This window comes from Mauremys mutica, chromosome 10 (assembly GCF_020497125.1).
Source record: "Mauremys mutica isolate MM-2020 ecotype Southern chromosome 10, ASM2049712v1, whole genome shotgun sequence".
In the NCBI taxonomy this organism is placed as follows: Eukaryota; Metazoa; Chordata; order Testudines; family Geoemydidae; genus Mauremys; species Mauremys mutica.
In genome coordinates, this window is record NC_059081.1 from 82,559,310 (window position 1) to 82,581,496 (window position 22,187).

At 46.9% G+C, this 22,187-nt stretch overlaps 3 protein-coding genes across 9 annotated transcripts in view; 1 reads left to right on the forward strand and 2 right to left on the reverse strand.

Annotated features, from left to right (window-relative positions):
* POFUT2 (protein O-fucosyltransferase 2) overlaps window positions 1-8,674 on the reverse strand; it is a 44,616-nt gene extending 35,942 nt beyond the window's left edge. Inside the window, exons 1-2 of one of the 5 annotated variants that reach the window (XM_044978434.1) lie at window positions 8,653-8,674; window positions 5,967-6,217 (exon numbers count right to left, since the gene is read on the reverse strand). In XM_044978434.1, the coding sequence (XP_044834369.1) occupies window positions 5,967-6,141 (175 nt within the window). In that variant the 5' untranslated portion in view covers window positions 6,142-6,217; window positions 8,653-8,674. Of the gene's footprint in view, window positions 1-5,966; window positions 6,218-6,475; window positions 6,729-7,000; window positions 7,313-7,364; window positions 7,450-8,652 lie in introns of those variants that run through there. The other 4 variants (XM_044978435.1, XM_044978431.1, XM_044978432.1 and 1 more) reach the window with 4 other exon arrangements.
* Window positions 8,675-8,732: 58 nt separating this feature from the next.
* YBEY (ybeY metalloendoribonuclease) lies at window positions 8,733-21,990 on the reverse strand. Of its 3 annotated transcripts, none has more exons than XM_044978437.1 (5): window positions 21,189-21,229; window positions 20,587-20,822; window positions 15,239-15,370; window positions 11,669-11,737; window positions 9,180-10,608 (listed from the first exon to the last, which is right to left on the reverse strand). In XM_044978437.1, the coding sequence occupies exons 2-5, from the start codon at window positions 20,794-20,796 to the stop codon at window positions 10,411-10,413; spliced, it is 609 nt and encodes a 202-aa protein (XP_044834372.1). In that variant the 5' UTR covers window positions 20,797-20,822; window positions 21,189-21,229; the 3' UTR covers window positions 9,180-10,410. The 3 variants fall into 3 exon arrangements, with proteins under 3 accessions (XP_044834374.1, XP_044834372.1, XP_044834373.1); XM_044978438.1 differs by lacking the exon at window positions 21,189-21,229 and adding an exon at window positions 21,855-21,990 and having other exon boundaries at window positions 9,181-10,608; XM_044978439.1 differs by lacking the exons at window positions 9,180-10,608; window positions 21,189-21,229 and adding an exon at window positions 8,733-9,169.
* LOC123343357 (minichromosome maintenance complex component 3 associated protein) overlaps window positions 21,882-22,187 on the forward strand; it is a 77,831-nt gene continuing 77,525 nt past the window's right edge. Inside the window, exon 1 of the mRNA XM_044978430.1 lies at window positions 21,882-22,016. The gene's annotated coding sequence lies outside the window, so the exon portion shown is untranslated. The remainder of the gene's footprint in view (window positions 22,017-22,187) is intronic.

A 22,187-nucleotide genomic window follows, 5' to 3' on the forward strand; every position in this document is an offset into this window, starting at 1 on the left:
CCAAGCCCCTCAACTCTGGCCTCACTCCAGAGCCCACCCCCCCAGCCAGAGCCTTCACCCCCCAACCCTCTGCCCCAGCCCTGAGCCCCCTCCTGCACCCTGAACCCCTCATCCCTGATCCCACCCCAGAGCCCTCATCCCCAGCACCCCAACTCTCTGCCTTAGCCCTGAGCCCCCTCCTGCACCCCAAACCTCTCATCCCTGGCCCCACCCCAGAGTCCCCCCACTGGCGCCCTCACCCCCCCACCCCTCAACCCTCTGCTCCAGCCCTGAGCCCCCTCCCACACTCCAAACCCATTGGCCTCACCCCCACCACACATCACCTCCACACTGGTGCACATAAAATTCATTCGCAAATGGATATAAAAAATTAGAGCGAACATTGCTGGGGTACTGTCAAATTTGTAACAAGGTACCAGTGGAGGGTACTAAGCCATGCCTGTAGGGACTGCCTAGGATTTCAGGCCTGGAGAAAGGAGCTGACAATGGTAACCCTTTTAAGTTGTTGGAAGGTGGAAACAACAGCTGCGCCTCCTGACAAAAAATGACTTAAGAATTTGAGGCTTTCAATGAGGGCTTCCTCCAAGAAAGGGGACGACTGAAACTTGAAGGGACAGAGCTCTCTCCTCTTTATCCCTCCCTCCCCCTTGTATTTTTCTTGTCTTGTTTTCACTCTTCTTAAAATAAAAGACACATGCCCGAGATGTGGGCCGCCAGCCCAGTTACAGACCTATAGTCATACATGAAACTTAAATATTTCCTCTGCTGAGAGAAAGTGGCTGAAAAATTCTGAGATACTGTTGTAGAATTTAATACACAGGCAATGGCACTAGGTACCACTTAATAAAGGAAACTTTATCTTCCAGTTTCCAAGTTCTCAGGTAAAAAGTCTTCTTCCTAATCTACTTTAGCCTCACAAGCTTTCACACAAATTGCCCCTTCCCATCAAAATGTAGGAGTGTGGGTGTGAGTAGAAAATATAACTTACACTAACAGTCTCCATACAATCTTGACTATGGAGGGCCAAATTCATCTTTGTTGTAACTCCACTGAGGAAAATGGATTTACTGGCCCCAAAGTCTCTTCTGTGCATCCATAATTTTTTTTAAAAACAAACACAATGGGACTCTCAGAAGAGGACTGGCATGTCATTCACCTGAGAGATGGTCTGCAGAGCACACTTGTGAGAACTGAGCGCGGGCTGGCCATGCTGTTTGCAACAGGGATGCTCCCAAAGGCCAGCTCAGGGAGTTTTCTCAGAAGGGGCCTTGTCCAACTCTCCCTGAAGTCCATAAGAATCTCTCCTTTAGCTTCCACAGGCACTGGATGGGCTCTAGCACTGTACTAGGAGTAAGTACAGCTGCTACCAGGTAAACACGCTTATTTTTCCCTACAGCTTTATTATAAAATATGAACATTTTCAGAGTTGGCCTCTTCCATCCCTTTGCTTTTACATTTAATATTTTTCTCTCTCCTTCTCCACCCACTCCCCGCAAGCCCTTGTCATCTCATGCCAGAATCTGGAGTCTGAGTCCTGATCACTCTTTAAATATAAGAAAATTGCCAGCCCTGAGTGTAAAACAATGAAAGTTTACTCTTTCAGATGTCTTCTGGGCTTTTACAGTTAAAGAGTGGTCTTGTTTTTTCAAACCAATGTGATAAAGTCAGTCTGTAATTGCTTTTACTACAGCATTTTAAAAAAATATTTAAAACTGTTTAGGCTTGTGCGCTGAGGATGAGGATCGTATTTCATACCTGGAATTATATATGTTCATTAACGTCGCTTCACGTACTCACAGTAATTAAGTCAAATATTTTTATAAGACATTCAATTTTGCCAAGGCCTGAAGTTTGACCTTCCTTGAAATTGTCATAACTTCGTGGAGGGTAGATTGTTAGTAAGACTGAACTCAGGCAAAAGGCAATTCATCAGCACTTGTGGTAGGTTTGTTAATTATATAGACATTTAGAATCCAGAAAGGGACACACAACTGTCCTCTGCCCTTGCAAAGGCATCAACTAGATCTAACAGGACATTTTCATATCTACTTGCAATGATTTATTGCTGTACCTTATTTAGCTTTACTAAAAAGGCAGCAGAGTGAGCACAAAACAAGACCCAAAGCCTATGAGTGTCATGACACTGATGGAGCGGACTTGTTTTGAGCAAGAAAGAGCATACCTTTTTCCTCTCAACTGCATAAAGATAGCGACAGTAGGGAAAGACATTTCCAAAGAAGTGACCAAAAAATAAAAATAAAAATAAAAATCACAAGTAACGAAGGTAAAACACAAAAATTAAAACCAATGAACACTGTGACTTTTACTGAAATCACATTAAAATAACACTAGTGTCTAGAAAATAGCACAAAAATTCAAAGGCAACTTATGTGGTGGGACTGAGGAGCTATTGTACACTGTATGCCACAGTGGAGAAAGCCACCTGAGAGGTTTTATTCAAGTAATGCCTATATGGAGGAAGAGTCCAATTAACTTCATTATAGCATAAAGTTATTACACTTTAGCCTCATTGTCATCACCTCTAACTACATCTATTGAGTTCACTCTGACCCTACAACAGTCACCTCACCTGGTGGCTGATCTTTGTTCTCACTCACAACTATTTCACACTTGGGGACAATGTATACCTTTCAGTCAGCGGCACTGCTATGGGTACCCGCATGGCCCCACAGGATGCCAACATCTTTATGGCTGACTTAGAACAACGCTTCCTCAGCTCTTGTCCCCTAATGCCCCTCCTCTACTTGCGCTACATTGATGACATCATCATCATCATCATCAGGACCCATGGAAAAGAAGCCCTTGAGGAATTCCACCATGATTTCAACAATTTCCATCCCACCGTCAACCTCAGCCTCGACCAGTCCACACAAGAGATCCACTTCCTGGACACTACAGGGCTAATAAGTGATGGTCACATAAACACCACCCTATACTGTAAACTTACTGACCGCTATACTTACCTACATGCCTCCAGCTTTCATCCAGCCCACATCATACAATCCATTGTCTACAGCCAAGCTCCAAGATACAACCGCATTTGCTCCAATCCCTCAGACAGAGACAAACACCTACAAGATCTCTATCAAGCGTTCTTAAAACTACAATACCCACCTGCTGAAGTGAAGAAACAGATTGACAGAGACAGAAGAGTACCCAGAAGTCACCTACTACAGGACAGGCTCAACAAAGAAAGTAATAGAACGCCACTACCCATCACCTTTAGCCCCCAACTAAAACCTCTCCAGCGTGTCATCAAGGATCTACAACCTATCCCGAAGGATGATCCCTCACTCTCACAGACCTTGGGAGACAGGCCAGCCTAGGGTGACCAGACAGCAAATGTGAAAAATTGGAATGGGGAGGGGGGGTAATAGGAGCCTATATAAGAAAAAGACCCAAAAATCGGGACTGTCCCTATAAAATCGGGACATATGGTCACCTTAGGCCAGTCCTTGCTTATAGGCTGCCCCCCAACCTGAAGCAAATAGTCACTAGCAACCACGCACCACAACAAAAACACTAACCCAGGAACCTATCCTTGCAACAAAGCCCATTGCCAACTCTGTCCACGTATCTATTCAAGGGACACCATCATAAGACTAATCACATCAGCCATACCATCAGGGGCTCGTTCACCTGCACATCTACCAATGTGATATATGCCATCATGTGCCAGCAATGCCTCTCTGCCATGTACATTGGCCAAACCAGACAGTCTCTATGCAAAAGAATAAATGGACACAAATCAGATGTCAAGAATTATAACATTCAAAAACCAGTCAGAGAACACTTCAAGCTTCCTGGACACTCAATTACAGATCTAAAAGTTGCAATTCTTCAACAAAAAAACTTCAAAAACAGACTCCAACGAGAAACTGCAGAACTGGAATTAATTTGCAAACTGGACACCATGAAATCAGGCTTGAATAAAGACTGGGAGTGGATGGGTCATTAGACAAACTAAAAATTATTTCCCCATGCTAATTTTTCCCCCTACTGTTACTCACACCTTGTCAACTGTTTGAAATGGGCCATCCTGATTATCACTACAAAAGTGTTTTTTTTCTCTTGCTGATAATAGCCCACCTTAATTGATTTGTCTCATTAGAGCTGGCTCATCTTTTCATGTTCTCTGTGTGTGTGTATAACTTCCTACTGTATTTTCCACTCCATGCATCTGATGAAGTGGGTTTTATCTCATGAAAGCTTATGCCCAAATAAATCTGTTAGTCTCTAAGGTGCCAGAAGTACTCCTCGTTCTTTTCACTCTGGCACAAACTCTCAAGCTTTAACACTTCCCATCACAGTGTCAACCAAAGCACACCTACTGGACTGAAATGAAATTCCAGTATATCTTAGAAAGCCATCCTTAATAACAATGATGATAGAAACAAAAGAAATAAAACTCTACTATGCCACTTGGAAAGACCAAGACCCTTCACCTTCAAAGGTGAAATCCCCCCCTTGAGGAATGGAGAGCTAGTACAGCAGCATAACACACTGAGACCTTGGCTACACTTGAGAGTTACAGCGCTGGTGGTGGCTTTACAGCGCTGTAACTCACTCACGTCCACACTGGCAAGGCACATACAGCGCTGTATCTCCCTGGCTACAGCGCTGCATGTACTCCACCTCAACAAGAGGAATAAAGAGAATAGCGCTGGTGCTGCAGCGCTGGGGTGCCAGTGTAAACAGGGAATCATCTTACTACACTGTAACTGACCTTCAGAACCTTCCCATAATGCTTTTAAGTAAAGATAACTCTCTTTGTTTTGTTGTGATGCCTCTGTTTGTTTTGTTGTGAACTCTGGGCTCCTGAAGCTGCTTATCAAAAAAACAAACACAGCTACTGTTTGCTGTGAACGAGCTCCCTTTGGAAGGCCCACAGCTAGTGTTTGCTTGAAGAGAGGGGGCTTGAGGACAGAAGCAACACAGCCTGCGAGAGGGAGGGAGGGGGGGGGTCCGTTTTGGGGAGGCTGCTTATCTGGTGCTTTCAGTGAGCGAGAGAGGGGTGCGGGAAGGGGTCAGAACTTGCAGCTGCTGACAGAGTGTCGGCTCCAAAAATCCACTCTCTCTCTCCTCCACACTCCCTGTCACACTCCACCCCACTCCCCCTTTTGAAAAGCACGTTGCAACCACTTGAACGCTAGGATAGCTGCTCATAATGCACCGCTCCCAATGCCGCTGCAAATGCTGCCAATGTGGCCACGACAGTGCGCTGGTAGCTGTCAGTGTGGACAGACTGCAGCACTTTCCCTACTCAGCAGTACAAAGACAGGTTTAACTCCCAGCGCTGTACAGCTGCAAGTGTAGCCATACCCTGAACCTGAGTTGGGAAGAGCATGAATTACACCAACCCCTCCACACATAACAGGATTACCTGGGATTTAGGCAGATGGAGTCAATTTCATTCAAAGTGAATGAAAGCACAAGATATTTTCATGTTTTACAAATAGCTTGGGCAGGAGCACGCAGAACCCCTTTGTGCTCCCTTCATCCTGAATCACCTACCCAGCCATTGTTCTGGTCCCCAGTGTAAATTAGAACAGACTCAAACACACAATGACCTGTTTTGGTCATACTAGCTTCTCTGTAGTTACACTTTAGAAAGAGAGGAAAATCAGGTTCTGAACATACTGTGCCTGTTGAAAGTCACCACTTCTGAATGAGGTGATAACAAGATTGTCAGTTTTCTTCCCTCTGGCCTTCCTTGGCCCTATACTCTATATAATGGAGGTGCTTCTGTTTAATTCAAATTTGCTTCTCATTTCTCAGATTAGTTTCATGGTGATTAGCTTGAGGATACTAAACTGATAGAAAAGTAATAAAAAGTAATACTGTACACACCTTGTTCTAATGCATTCATAAACAGAAAAATTTGTGACGGAAACCCCTCAAAGATGTATTAACCCCTCACAGGTAGTAGAATAAATGTACTTTACCTGCAAGAAACTGCTCATACTCAATAACAGGGATATTTTTATTGAGGCTTGGAAGATCAAAGAACTCAGACCAAGGGATTCGGACCTGATGAATGTCAGGACTCTGCCAGTGATAAAGACGTCCCCAAGGAGGCAGGACCAATACCCAAGCTTCACTTTTCAGCAAGGTCTTCATAAGAGAGGCAACACGAATATAGACATCTCTGCGTAGATTGAACCCTTCAGGAGGATTTACATCATACAAAAGATACCTAGAGAGAGTGAGAACCTAGAATCACTTTTGGGAGGCTTCAAGCATTTACACAGAGAACTTATCTGTTGTTAATTTGGAATCACTTTACTAGGCTCCCCATTTCTCTCTGATGACTCCTTACCTCCAGGGCAAAAGAAAGGGTAGTTTGGGCAATATCTGTAGAAGGCTGCAATACACGGCCTCAGATAGAAACAAAGTCAAAATTTCATCAGCTCACTTCAGTAAGGGGGCAAGGAATCTGAGGTCATGAACAAACCTGAATCAGAGCTGCACAGCACCAAGCTGTGTCCTGACCAAGGCAAGTGCCCAAATATTAAGGAAAATATTCATGGGGGCATTTGCCGCAAGGCTCTGTGCAGCGGAGAGCCTGGGAGCCGGATCGGCTGCCCTACTCCCCCCCCAGGCGTGCGGGAGGTCAGGATGGGTGGAAAGGGAGGTTGCAGAAGTCGGCTCTCCCCAGCCAGGGGCTGGATCTCTGCTCCTAGCGCGTTTCCCCTTCGCTCCAGCCGGCCTTGTTCTCGCCATAGAAAATGGCTCTTTTCTCCCAGGCTGTCGCATTTCCCCCCCCCCGCCGCCGCCGCGACAACCCGGCACCGCCGGGCTCGCACCGCCGCGCCGCAGGACAACGGGCCCCCAGATCCTACGTGCGCGGCCTGCTCTGCTGAGGCGCCCAAACTCGCCGGGCGGGACCCGCGCAGGGGCGGCTCGGGGCCGGCCTGGGGCCCGCCTGCACAGGCGGCGCGGCGCGGCCAGGCCCCCGGGCGCCTCACACGCTCCTCACCGGCGGCGGGGCTCCGCGCCAGGCCCCCGGGTCCCCGGCCATGGCGCCCGGCCCGGCTGCCCCTCACACGCTCCTCACCGGCGGCGGCCCGCGGCGGCGGCGGCGGCGGGGAGCGAGGCGGCGCCGTGCCCGGCCTGGAAGGCGCCGGGGGGCGGCTGGGCGGCCCGCGGCGGGCAGAGCGCGGCGGCCAGGCCCAGCAGCAGCAGGAGGCGGCCCGGGCCCCGAGCCGCCATCTCCGGGCCGTGGGAGGCGCACGGGCGGGCCGGGACGCGGCGCCCCGCTCGCTCTGAGGGGCGGGCTCGGGGCCGGGGCCGGGCGGGTCGCGGCGCTGAGCGGCCCCTTTGCCCGCTACGGGCCCGGTAACCTCGCACAGGACGCGTCGCTCCGTCCTTCCCCGGGTGGTTCAGTCAGAGCCGCGGGCCGCCCTTCGCCACGCGGCCTGGCCGGGCCCCTGGGCGCTTGAGGCGGGTTTTGCTACATTTGTTACGCGCGCTGGGGCTGTTGTGCGGGGTGGGGACGGGATGGGAGGAGGCAGCACAATAAAGTAGCACAATAGCCGCAGCAAGAGTCCGGGGCCTGGGCCCACGGTCGCTGCCCTGCCGCTTGCGGCTCTGGGGTGGGGGGGCCTGTTCGCCTCACCCTGGCAGCCCTGCCTGGGCAGCGCTCCCCCGCCTGCGGGAGCACACCCAGAGGTGCTTCGGCCCACGTCCCATCTTCCACCCCCCCCCCGGCAGGCTCCAGCCCCCTGCCCTCGGCTTGTTAGGGTGACCAGATGTCCTGACTTTATTGGTTTCAGAGTAGCAGCCGTGTTAGTCTGTATCCGCAAAAAAACCAGGAGTACTTGTGGCACCTTAAAGACTAACAAATTTATTTAAGCATGAGCTTTCGTGAGCTCATTGGGACAGTCCTGATTCTTGGGTCTTTCTCTTATATAGTCTCCTATTACCCCCTAATGCCTGTCTTGAATTTTCACACTTGCTGTCTGGTCACCCTATGGCTTGTTAATGTTAAAACAGTCCCCCTGGGGGCAAAGGATCAGCCCCCAGGGGATGCTTTCCCACGGTTAGAATGGAATCCTTCATATGCAACCTTAACCAGTGATTACTGCTGACCCCCGGCAAGGCTGGAATAATAATCGGGAGCAGAGTTCGCTTGCTGTGGCCTACATCATAGGCCTGGAAGGGACTTCCAGAGGTCTACTCCAGTCCCCTGCTCTGTATTATGTGACCTGGGTCGCTGAAGCAGCTATAATAAGAATGCTCAATTGGGACAAACTGCAAAGAATAGGGCAGACAATCCCCAGAAATGGTGGTATATTCTCATAATTAGATTCACCAAGGCAGTAACAAAACAGCTTTTCCAATACTTTACTGGTTACCAAGAAGCTAAAATACCGTTCCCTTTAAACCAGCGGTCCCCAACCTTTTTGGCATCAGGGACCGGTTTCGTAGAATAGTCCTACTGAAGTCAGTGGGACTACTTATGGATAAAGATGCTAGGTGCTCTTTACTTTGAATAAACAAAGATTTTGGCCCTAAATGAGTTAACACACTTACCTGAGGTCAAGAAGAAAATTTCTTGTGGAGCTCTACAGCAACTCATGCATGAAATAATTATTTAAATTACTGTTACTTTTATATGGATACACCAACCTCAAAGGAAGACTCTCTGGGTAGCACCTTTCTCATCTCAAGTCTTTTTCAAAGCCAACTTCAGATATTGGACGCATGACTATATTTGAACAATTTAATGAATTGAAATACAGATTCCACTGTAGTTTTCAGCTGCTTCTCTGAGTCTCCAGTAGATACTTCAACATACATTTGAGTTGTTTGATACTGGAGTCCATTGCTGGTTACAAGTTACATATACAACTGCACTATGCTTGAGAGAGAAGCCGTTTGGCTGAATTTTATTACACACTACAATGTAAGGCATTCTGCTGACACTATATTAAGTTAACATAGATATCTGTTAAATAAATCACTTAATACATAAGTTAGTTGTATCCATGCTACTTGGTTTCTTAGCAGGGTAAGGTTTTTTTTTTTCTGAGTCTTCTTTCTTTTTCTTGTGATGGGATCAGAAATGGTTTTTAGTCAGTGGCTGGAGGTTTGCACCAGTGATTCTATTTAGCTCCTCAATAATTTGTTTTTCCTTCTGATACATCTATAAGGGTGGGGAAAAAACTTAATAAGTATTCTCATTTTCCCTTCATGTACATTCTTTATAATTTTAAGCATTAGACATTTAAAGTGCTGTTCTAATCCGAAAAGTAAACTATGTAAATCGGCAACTTCTTACTCAACAGATCTGTCCGTATGTGAATTCAAAGTCGTAACAGATGAGTTATGGACAAAAGTAACCGCAGAGCCAATAGAGTTAAGATGAAGTTAGCTGGATTCTCTTCATGCAACTGGGCTGCACAGGTGTCACGTAGGACATAATTTCACCAGCAGAAAATAAGTACTGTGATGACCAAATGAGAAGGAAAGAGCCCAGTTTGAGTCTGCAGAGCTGGCAGTCAGGAAACCATGTCTTTGCCTGACATTCACCCACACATCTGATATAGAATCAGTGAGACACACTAAATCCAGAGCCCACTATGCCATATTTACAGTCACATTTCCGACCAGAATTGCACTTTACAAAAATGGGCATTGAAACTGCATCATGCCTTTCCCTTTAAACACATGCTTACATAAGAAATGTTATCTATGAACTCAATAAGACGTCTCACATGAGCACACAGAGATTCACATGGATAAGCATTTACAGGACTGGGCTCTTACACTGCCCTTACACAGACCCTTTCATTCAAGGATTCCAAAGCACTTCTAGTGCTCAGTCCTTCCAGATACACAGTACCCTTGTGAGGTGCTGACTGTCCTTAGTTCCCACTGATTGCAGTCACATTTAGCCATGGTTCATTAAGAAAACTGGAGCTATGCCTGCAAGCATGCAACTTCTGCCTACGATCTTGTCAGCTCTCACAAACTAAGCTAGGTTGAGCCTGGTCAGTAATCGTATTTGAAACCAAAGGAAATCCAGGCAGTGGTGGCTACTGAATCATAGAATATCAGGGTTGGAAGGGACCTCAGGAGGTCATCTAGTCCAACCCCCTGCTCAAAGCAGGACCAATTCCCAACTAAATCATCTTCTGTTGCAATAGGCAATTCTTCCCCCGAGTAAGTATCAAACTAACACCCCAAATTGGAGTTAGGGCATTAGGCTGTTGGAGGTCCCAGTTTTCAGAAACGATGTAAAAAGCAGGCCCTGATTAGATGGGTTATTAAACAGCTCATAAGGCTTTTTTCCACAAGAAAAAAGTGTTAATCCTGATGTTCTGGCAAGATTCCAATGTGGTTAATCACACCTGCTTATGGGAGGTAATACACATATTCCAGTTGTCAGAACAGGGAAAGGCCATACCATGTGTGGCAAGGCACCTTCTTTGTCTCACCAGCCTCAGCACTTCTCCCTTTGGTGAGATGGGCCTGGATTAAATCAACCCGTCTGCTGCACTGGGGCAGTCTTTGTCTTCCCCCTTCTGTGTTCCTTCGGCCGTGTTTTCTGGGTAGGCCCCAGGGTAGGTCTAAGAGGTGCTCCTCCAACAAACAGAAGGGACTGTTTCACTAGACACTAATACAGAGGGAGATACCTTCCCCGCCTCCTCACTGGGGTAGGGTATCGTCCTGTGGTTTGCCCTGGGGAGTCAGTCCTTCCCCTGGCAGGCACTCAGGCTTTTCTGTTTCCCCTATAGGAAGGAGCACTGCCTCTTCCTGGAGACCTTTATTTCCCTGCTGCCACTAGCCTAGTAACAGCGTGCATGTGTGTCTCAACAGGGACGGGTGGGTTTTGTCTCTCTCAACAGGAGAGGGGCTTTAAAAGGTCTCAAGTAGCCTTTAATTGGATTCAGGTGTTCCTAATTGACCTGAGGTAACCCCCTCTCAGCTGATAGGGAAGAGGGCCTTTAACATTCTAGAGTTTACATATCTGCCTTCCCACACCTTCTTGCAGCCATCCGGTCTGACTTTGTCACACTAGGTTCTGCTGTCCACTCTAAAAAGTCTTCTGTGTGAACTTGCACAAATAGTTAAAACTGTCTTTTTTTACATCTGTAAAATGAGGATAACACCTCTGAGATGCTCTGATGGAAGGCTATACATAATTGCACAGCATTATTTCCTAAAATTCCAGCTACAGTTTCAATTAGATATTTTTAAACCACTTCCTCTCCTAAAGTATTGTAGCCTTGCAGTGTTATATGGCTGCTGCGCGGATTCCTGCCCATGGAGGCACAGTTGTGTCTCCACAGTTAAGATTGAAAGTGTCCATACTAGGGCCTGTTTTTGAACCCGCTACCCTTTTAAACACAGATGTAGTTCTTGAGGAGTCTCTAAGATGAAAGGCACTATTAGAACTCTGCACTATTACTTTCATGGTTTGAATGTATGTATGAATGACTGGCTGCAAAGTGCCTCTGAGAGCATCAGGATTAGAAGGTTCAACAACAATATATATGAATAGTCAGGAAAATGTCTCTGCATTTACAATAAGGTTTTGAATTTCATGTACCGTCACTGATGTACTTTGGGCATTCTTAATATATATCTCTATATCTATATCTATATATCTATCTTAGCTTAGGTAAGGACATCCTTTTACCTGCTCCCACTCCGCTTCTGTGTTGTGCTGGTATCCCAGCAAATGGCACAGTCCATGAGCTGCAGTCACCTGTCCAAGGAAACAAAAATGGTTTTAGTATTTTACAAATCTCTAAACATTTATTCGCGTGCACATCACTGTAGTATGTAGGTGCTGTCTTACAATATTTAGCACAGTTCTTCACAAAGAAAGTGACAGTAATAAAGTTAACTACTTTTACTAGACAGTCCCTGAAGATCAATACTGTAATGCACATGGTCCTTGCATACCTTGTACCGAGATGGGAAGAGGGGGCAAGAGCAGAAAAACTGCAAGAATGACGAACTTTAATCATCTGAATATAGTCTAGCTTTCTCATATGTTGTCAGCTATACATATTCTGTTGCTTTTGGGAAACTTTCAGAGGAAAACCAGTTAATACTCCAAAAAGTACAAGAACCGGTTATATCTCAAGTCACCAACCAAAAGAAAACAGAAATTCCAGAGGACAGTGTTTGTAATAATAGCCTCCTCTGGCAAGTCAGCCACAAGTTTGTCTTCAACCTCTTGTAATCAAAAAGGACATTTTCAAATGGTAAAATATCTTATCTATGGTCAAGTCCAAGAAAATACACCTGGTGCTAATCAAAATAATCAGATGGGTCACTGGGAAGACAACTCCATCTCCTACTCTAATCTTCACAAGTTATCAGTCCGCTGGTTTCAAATGGAGCTATGCCCACTTACGGAACCAGTGGATCTGTGGTCATTTTCAGAGGTGCTGAATAATACAGCTCCCACTCACCTCAATTAGAATTATGGGCACTGAGAGCCTTGGAGACAAGGGAGGGAATTGCTCTATGACTTCAGTAAATCAAACTTATGTCCCCTGGCAGAAGATACATGAGGGTACACAAGAATAGGTTTAAATAAAGAAGCACTCTTGCCTTCAGCATCTCTTTCCTCTTTGGGGCAAAACTCACTGTTTTCTTCTCCCCGAAACAGAGATGAAACAGTAAATAAAAAACAGTTTTAAAGAGATCAGAAAGTTTAAGGCTTATGTCTACACTACAGAGTTTTGTTGGCAAAAGTTATGCCACTTTAATTAAACCGCTATTGCATGTCCACACTATGCTCCTTGTGTCGGCAGAGTGCATCCACATTAGCAGCTCTTGCATAGAGAGAGAGCAATGCATTGTGGGTACCAATCCCACTGTCCAACTGGCCATGGGGTCCTTTGGGAAGGGTTTGCAATGCCTCATGGGGCAGGTACAGCATCACGTGATGCAGGTTTCTCAATCCCATCCTTCCATGGGCATCCTACTAGATTGCCAGCTGCTTTTCAACTGAAGTGTGTGTGGGGGGGGGAGAGACAGAATGTGTGTGTTGGGGGCGTGTGTGTGTGTTGGGGGAGAGTGAGTGTGTCCGCATGCTGTCTCTAAGTTCAGACAGCTGCCAGAAGCAACCAGCCCTGAGGCAGGGGGAGGACGACAGGTGCTGGCCACTGCTTCCCGCAGATCCCATTGGCCGGAAATGGCGAACTGCGGTCACTGGGAGCTGCGGTCGGCCGTGCCTGTGGACGGTCAATGTAAACAAACTGTATCACGTCCCCCCAGCGGATTACCCTGATGGGCTGCAGGTTGCCCACCACTGGTCTACACTGACACTTTGTTGCTTTAAGTTTGCCACAAAAAACTTTATGCCTCTCATCGAGGTGGTTTCATTTTGTCACTAAAACAGGGCAGTTTTGTCGTCAAAAGTGGCATTGCAGTGTGTACACTTCCACTGATTTGCCTCCAAAAGCTGCAGAGTTTTGTCGTCAAAAGGCAGAGCAGACAAGGCCTTAGACTGCAAGAGTAACATGGGGACCTGCAGCAGGGACTGAAAGCCATTACGCCCTTGCTATGTTTAAAAGGTGGATCAAACTTATCTTTAAAAGAATTGCACTAAGTCCCTGAATTCCATATCCATGATTTTATTGCCAGAAGGTACCATTAAGATCACCTAGTCTGATCTCCTGTGTAATAGGCTATAGAATTTCACCCAATAATTCTCAAAGCAAGTCCATAAGTTTTTGGTTGAGGTACAGCATCTTTTTAAAAACAGCTCTAAATCAAGATTGAATGGCAAATGATCCACTACATCTATTGTTAAGTTGCCGTTAACCAAATATGCACCTTTTTTCCAGTTGGCATTTCTCTAGTTTCAGCTTCCAGTCACTGGATCTTGTTATGCTTTTATCCATTAGATTATAGAGCCCTCTACTAACAACATTTTCTCTTCTCTTTGTTAAGCTAAACAGATTGAGCTCCTTGAGTCTATCACTATAAGGCATGTTTTCTAATTCTTTAATTATTCTTGTGGCTCTTTTTGGAATCCTCTCTAATTTACCAATATCCTCCTTGAATTGTGGATACCAGGGCCTGGTCTACACTATGGGTGGTGGAGGGGGGGTCGATGTAAGATACGCAACTTCAGCTACGGGAATAGCGTAGCTGAAGTCGACGTATCTTATTTCGACTTACTTCCCGTCCTCACGGCACGGGATCAACAGCTGCGGCTCCCCCATCGACTCCGCTTCTGCCTTTCGCCCTGGTGGAGTTCCGGAGTCCACGGGAGTGAGTTCGGGGATCGATTTATCACATCTAGATGAGACGCGATAAATCGATCCCCGACAGATTGATCGCTACCCGCCAATCCGGCGGGTAGTGTGGACATACCCCAGGACTGGACAGAGTATTCCAGCAGCAATTGCATCAGTACCACATAGACAGGTAAAATAACTTCTTGACTCCTACTTGAGATACCTTTATTTATGCGTCCAAGGATTACATTAGTCCTTTTTGCCAGTGCCACACTGGGAGCTCATGTTCAGATGATTATCCACCAACCCCCCCTCTATCTTTTTCAGAGTCACTGCTTCCCAGGATAGAGTCCTCCATTGCATAAGTGTAACCTACATTCTTTGTTCCTTGATGTATAAAACTAGGGCTAGTTCACAGGGGGAGGGATAGCTCAGTGGTTTGAGCATTGGCCTGCTAAACCCAGGGTTGTGAGCTCGATCCTTGAGAGGACCACTTAGGGATCTGGGGCAAAATCAGTACTTGGTCCTGCTAGTGAAGGCAGGGGGCTGGACTCAATGACCTTTCAGGGTCCCTTCCAGTTCTATGAGATAGAGGGCTCTGTGCGCTGCCCTTGCCTGCAGGCACTGCCCCCCCACAGCTTCCATTGGCCAGGGATGTGATGCCAGCCACTTCTGGGAGCAGTGGAGGGCCAGGACAAGCAGGGAGGCTGCCACCCCAGAGCCCACACCCCAAACGCACCCTGCCCTCAACCCCCACCCGCACCCCTGCCCCAGCCCTACATTCATGGCACTGCATGCAATTTCCCCACACAGATGTGGCCCTCAGGCCAAAAAGTTTGCCCACCCCTGCTTTACATTATAGGTTTGGGATTCAGGACATTTTCTGTCGATGAATCTTTGCAATGTCCATAAACCGGCAAAAAAAAAACCTCCCCACCAGAGAATATTAGCACGGTTCCTAAATTGAGTCTGTGATGAGAAATCTGTATTAGTAAGCAAACACTTACTGTAAGAATGCTGTAGTAATCCTCCCCATTTTCTTGGCACTGCTGATAGATATACTCTACTCCTAGGAAAACATCACCGAGATTGTATTCGTCTAGAAAATTAGGCTGAGGCAGCTCACCTGCTTTCAGATTCTGAAATAGAGAAGCCCTTCCAAAAGTTAACACAGGCGAGAATCTGGTTATACAGAGTACTTTTCATCCTCCAGGCTTCCCAAAGTTGTTACAAAGTAATGAGCTAGGCACTGGTACAGCAATGGTGGTTCATGCTAATGGAACCTTAGACACTAAAGGCTTTTTACTGATAGAGGAAATTAGCTAGGGGCTCTTTAACTTCCATTAGGACAGTAACCAGAAATGGACAGAAAGGGACTTTGATTTGACTGTATGATCCAAAGGATGAATCACCAAGCTGTGAAACATTTGCTATGTGCAGTGTCAGGCAACATGTATAGGTCCAGCACTAGTGTAAAATTTACACATGTCCTTGACTTGCTTAGGGTAGGCCAACACATCCCATGGCAGCAAGCCTCCTAGCCCAGGTGACAGACTTGGACTAGTGGGACTTGCACTAGCATTCTAAAAATAGCTGTGTTACTCCTGGGGGAATCCTGCGCCAAAAAAATTAAAAATTCTGCACAAAATATTTTAAAATTCTGCAAAATTCTGCATATTTTATTTGTCAAACATAAGAATGGCCATACTGGGTCAGACCAAAGGTCCATCTGCTAGGTCCAATAGTGGCCAATGCCAGGTGCCCCAGAGGGAATGAACAGAACAGGTAAATCATCAAGTGATCCATTCCCTGTCGCTCATTCCCAGCTTCTGGCAAACAGATGCTAGGGACGCCATTCCTGCCCATCCTGGCTAAAGCCATTGATGGACCTATCCTCCATGAATTTATCTAGTTCTTTTTTTAACCCTGTTATAGTCTTGGCTTTCACATCCTCTGGCAAGGAGTTCCACAGATTGACTGTGCATTGTGTGGAAAAATACTTCCTTTTGTTTGTTTTAAACCTGCTATTAATTCCATTTAGTGCCCCCTAGCTTTTGTCTTATGAGGAGTAAATAACACTTCCTTATTTACATTCTTTACACCAGTCATGATTGTATAGATCTCTATCATATCCCCTTAGTCATCTCTTTTCCAAGCTGAAAAATCCCAGTGTTATTAATCTCTCCTCATACAGCAGCCATTCCATACCCCTAATAATTTTTGTTGCCCTTTTCTGAACCTTTTCCAATTCCAATATATTTTTTCTGAGATGGGGCAACCACATCTGCACACAATATTCCAGATGTGTGCGTACCATAGATTTATAGAGAGACAATATATTTCCTGTCTTATCTATCTCTTTCTGAATGACGCCCAACATTCTGTTCACTTTTTTGACTGCCACTGCACATTGAGTGGATGATTTCAGAGAACTATCCACTGTGACGCCAAGAACTCTTTCTTGAGTGGTAACAGCTAATTCAGACCCCAGCATTTTATATGTACAGTAACTCCTCACTTAAAGTCGTCCCAGTTAGCGCTATTTTGTTGTTGATCAATTAGGGAACATGCTCGTTTAAAGTTGTGTAATGCTCCCTTCTAACATCGTTTGGCAGCCACCTACTTTGTCTACTGCTTGCAGGAAGAGCAGCCCCTTGCAGCTAGCTGGTGGGGGCTTGGAACCAGGGTGGACCGGCAGCCCCCTATCAGCTCCCCGCTCCCCTAAGTTCCCTGTGCAGTTCAGCTGTGTCCCTCCCCGCACTGCCATGTGCTGCTCCTGCCCTCTGCCTTGGAGGTGCTCCCCGAGACTCCTGCTTGCTGTGCTGGGGGCAGGGGGAAGAAGGGGGGCTAATGTTAGGGTGTCCCCCTCCTCCCTGTTCCTGCACCCCGCTTACCCCATCTTCCATAGAGCAGGGCTCAGGATGGAGGGAGCTTGCAGCAGCTGCGGTCTCAGCAAGCTGATCTAATTAACAAGGCAGTGTACTTAAGGGAAATGCACATATCTCCCTCCATTCCTGCTGCCTTGCAGAGTGAGACAGTTAACCCTTGAGGGCTCAGCCAATTGCTAGTTCATCATTTAGCAGTAAGGGAAATATCCCACCCTCTGACTCCTCCACCTCAACCAAGCTTCACAATCATCACTGTGTACCAGTATTAAATGGTTTGTTTAAACCTTATACTGTGTGTGTGTGTGTATACACATACATACATACATATATATGTATATAGTCTTTTGACTGGTGAAAAAAATTTCCCTGGAACCTAACCCCCTCATTTACATTAATTCTTATGGGGAAACTGGATTCACCTAACATCGTTTCGCTTAAAGTCGCATTTTTCAGGAACATAACTACAACGTTAAGGGAGGAGTTACTGTATAGTTGGGATTATGTTTTCCAATGTGCATTAGTTTCCATTTATCAACACTGAATTTCATCTGGCATTTTGTTGCCCAATCACCCAGTTTTGTGAGATCCTTTGTAGCTCTTCGCAGTCTGCTTTATACTTAACTATCTTGAGTAGTTTCGTATCATCTGCAAATTTTGCCACCTCAATTTTTCCAGATCATTTATGAATATGTTGAATAGGACTGGGCCCAGTACTGACCCCTGGGGGACACCACTATTTACCTCTCTCCATTCTGAAAACTGACCATTTATACCTACCCTTTGTTTCCTATCTTTTAACCAGCTACCGGTCCATGAGAGGACCTTCCCTCTTATCTCATGACATCTTACTTTGCTTAAGAGCCTTTGGTGAGAGACCTTGTCAAAGGCTTTCTGAAAATCTAAATACACTATATCGACTGGATCCCCCTTGTCCACATGCTTGTTGACCCCCTCAAAGAATTCTAGTAGATTGGTGAGGCATGATTTCTCTTTACAAAACCCATGTTGGCTCTTCCCCAACTAATTATGTACATCTATGTGTCTGACAATTTTGTTCTTTACTATAGTTTCAACCAGTTTGCCCGGTACTGAAGTCAGCTTAAAAGCCTGTAATTTCCAGGGTCACCTCTGGGTCCCTTTTTAAAAATTGGCATCACATTAGCTATCCTCCAGTCCTTTAGTACAGAAGCTGATTGAAATGATAGGTTACAAACCACAGATAGTAGGTCTGCAATTTCACATTTGAGTTCTTTCAGAACTCTTGGGTGAATACCATCTGATCCTGGTGACTTATTACTGTTTGGTTTAGCAATTTGGTCCAAAACCTCCTCTAATGACACCTCAATCTGGGACAGTTCCTCAGATCTGTCACCTAAAAAGAATGGCTCAGGTTTGGAAATCTCCCTCAAATCCTCAACTGTGAAGACTGATGCAAAGAATTTATTTACTTTCTCCGCAATGGCCTTATCTCCTTGAGTGCTCCTTCAGTATCTTGATTATCCAGTGGCCCCACTGGTTCTTTAGCAGGCCTCCTGCCTCTGATATACTTAAAAATGTATTTGCTATTACTTTTTGAGTCTTTGGCCAGCTGTACTTCAAATTCTTTGTTGGCTTTTCTAATTTTATTACTAAGCTTCATTTGCAAGAGTTTATGCTCCTTTCTATTTTCCTAACTAGGATTTAACTTCCACTTTTTAAATAATGCCTTTTTGTCTCTCACTGCTTCTTTTACTTTGTTGTTTAGCCACGGTGGCTCTTTTTTGGTTCTCGTACTATGTTTTTTTAATTTGAGGTATACATTTAAGTTGAGCCTCTATTATGGTGTCTTTAAAGTTTCCATGCTGTTTCCAGGGATTTTACTTTTGGTGCTGTACCTGTTAATGTGTGTTTAACTAACCTCCTTATTTTTGTGTAGTTCCCCTTTCTGTCACCTCACTAACTCCTGAGCCCATGCTCCAGTCCCCCCCACTAGCCATTCTGAACCCCAGTAATCCTATGTATCCCACTCTGTCCTAACCTGGCTCAGCAGCCAGTGTGCTGTGAGGAACTCTACTCCTGGGCGAATGCTGCAGCACTGGGCATAGAATTTTGTATTTTCCTGCATAAAATACATTTTACCTAAGTACTGCAGTCCTGCATTTTGCCCACCAGAGGCTGCTGTGGCACCAGAACAGCCAGCACGAACGCAGCAATATAGAGGAATTCTGTGTGTCCGCAGATGTGCAGAATTCCCCGAGTACTGTGTCGACAGTGCTTTGAAGTTGCGGCTGGGGTGGGAGCTCGGGCTCGGAAGTCTATCCCACTTCCCTAGGCTTCAGAACCCAAGCTCCTGCCTGCACTATCTTTAGAGTGCTAGCATGAGCTTTGCTAACCCACGTCTGTCAACTCTGACAGCAAGGCTAGCTCCCCCAGGCTGTGCAGACATCCCATTAGAGGCCAGAGTTCTGCTAAATAAATAACACCACCTTTAGCCGTCAACATAGCACAGCTACTAAAAGCTAGATCTGAATGTGACAAAAACGGAGGAATTCTTTAGCTAATTAGTGTTTACCTAGGAAATATTTTTGCCACTCCTATGAACCTAGGTGAGCAATTCTACTGTTCTCATGTCAGCAGAAATCAAATGGGATCCAAAAGTGTTCAAACATGTACATTTGATGGCAAAGTTATATTTCCAATGCCTTCTCTCCCTATACCTAGTACCTGATGGTAGCCAAATGGGTGAGCCTGTACCTTTTTTAACACTTGTCTGCCTTCCATAAGGGAGCAACAGAAAGACATTTAGTTATTATCAACAAGTTACCTAATGTAAATAATCAAACTTCTTACTGGTTACTTTGAAGATTTAAACAACACTGACCAAAAAAAGGCAAAACACCCAGGAACATAAGAATGGCCATACTGAGTCAAACCAATGGTCCATCTAGCCAAGCATCCTGTCTGCCAACATCGGCCAGTGCCAAGTGCTTCAGAGGGAACGAACAGAACAGCTAGTCATCAAGTGCTCCATCCCATTGTCTACTCTCAGCTTCCCAGTAGTGACACTTTAACTGCTGCCAGCTGCCTTGTGGGAGTCGAATTTCTGAAATGCTGGGGAACAGGCAGTGTATGTATAACTTGACTCATGGCTCTGCTTTCATACATTCATGGAGATGGAAGAAAAACATATAAAAGATCTAATGAGGATTGCTGAAGATGTTTTCAAAGAAGATACCCTCTGAGAGCCCTGAAACAGGTCATCAAGTTCCACAACATGTCTGGGATCCCCTGAAGCACCACTATGTCCTAGTGTATCATCACAGAGAGCCACTGCAATGAAATATGATATAAAATTACTTTAGGATTTATTTAATAAGGGCTAGGGTACTTTCTCTAATGGCTTGCAAAGAAGTCAGTTGTGTCAGGCAGACCAAGAAAGTAGCTGTGGAAAGGAGAAGAAAGGGGGAGGAAAAAAAAATCAATTTTACCTCATGAAAAGGGAAGGAAAGCACATCAGTGGGGACATTTTTTTGCCTGTAGGTGTTATTGAGAAATTGAATGTTTCTGTTATTAACACAGATAACGCCCAGGTCGAACTGCTGCACGTCCAAAATCTTCTGAAGGATTTCTATTCTTCTGCGAAGTGGGATTCGCCTGAGGGGGATGACTTTCTGCAGATTTCGAATGACTAAACTCATCTCATTAGAAACTATTCAAGGGAGCCCTGTAAATTAATTTTTAAAAATGAATATTAGCAGTGGTAGCAACTAATAATCCAGTAGCTATTGTTGCTTTAGGATCTGGGAAAGGATAGACAAAGATGCGGTGGAGGGTAAAATACGTAATTTTAGAGGCCAGTTGCTTTGATCTCGACAAATCAGCCTATATAGCCTATTGCCAATCATCTGAACCATCCAATCCCCTTACCATTTCAAATCTAGAACAAATTAGTCCCATCAGTAACCAGCCTGTGTCTGTTCCATCACATACATTAGATGAGCTAAAGCTAGCTGATAGCTGTCTACCTCACATTGGCAATCTCAGCAAATATGCTGGAGCATCCGTCTGGAGGCTGAAACAACCCTCTCACCTTAGAGAGAGACCCTCCAGGCCAGGCTCAAAGTACATAAACCGCACATATAAGGAAGGGTTACATCGCCCTCATGCACGGTTACACCCAAGTCCTACACTGGATAAAGAGAGGCCTCCTCCTGTGTAGTGCTGCTGCCTGTGTAGTGCTGCTGTCACATCTCAGGAAAGAGACTATAACACCGGGCACGCGGAGGCTGGGAGAGGCCAGGGTGAAGGCTGCCTGGGCAGCTGCCATTCCGCCTGCCCGGCGCACCCGTGATGGCGGACTCGTCACTGACAGGACCCATCTTCCCTCCCCCGGAGCCTGGCAGCGGCGCGGGGCGGCCCGGCGAGGCCTCGGGCTGGCTCGCGAACCCGCCCCGCCGCCCCGCCGCCGCCGGGGCGCCCAGGCGGGAGAAAAGCGGCTTTGCCGCGCCCGCGGGCCGCCCCGGGGAACCGGCTCCCGGCTCGGGCGCCCAGGCGGCACGTGTAACACTCGGGACGGGTGGGGGGTAACGGGGCCCCCCGGTCACCCGCCTTCTGTCCGCGCCCCGGGGCTGGGCGCGGTACCGGGCCGGGCGCTGACACGCGCGCGGCCCCGGGGGGGGGCGGGTTTGCGGCCGCGCGGAGCCCGCGGGGCGCGGCCAGGCTGGAGCCCCCCCCCCGCCCTGCCGCGCGCGCTCACCGGGCGGGGCTTCCGGCGGCCGGTCCCGGGGCAGAACCGAGCAGCGCGGACCGGAAGCGGGCGAGTCCTGGCCCCGCCCAGCCGGTGCGCACGCGCGGAGGAAACATCCGGTTCCGCGCACCGTGATAGCGGCGGCGGCGGCTCTGCTAGTGACCCGGCCCGGTGAGATGGGGGCGGGGCCTGCGACCGGCTCCCGCGGCGCGTGATACCGAGCCCGGTGCCTCCCCTCAGCGCCCGACCCCTCCCCCGCCCCCCCAGCCCCCGGGCACCGGCCCCTCGCGCCCCCTTCTCCCCCGCCCCCCAGCCCCCGGGCACCGGCCCCTCGCGCCCCCC

Bases quoted from the DNA above. Each gene is read 5' to 3' on its own strand.
- YBEY (XM_044978437.1), bottom strand. From the start codon at position 20,796: ATGAGTTTAGTCATTCGAAATCTGCAGAAAGTCATCCCCCTCAGGCGA. The intron at 15,371-20,586 runs GTAAAATTGATT...TCTCTATTTCAG, and splicing joins TTTCCTTCCCTTTTCATGAG to AATCTGAAAGCAGGTGAGCT. The intron at 11,738-15,238 runs GTAAGTGTTTGC...TTCCTTGGACAG, and splicing joins ATTACTACAGCATTCTTACA to GTGACTGCAGCTCATGGACT.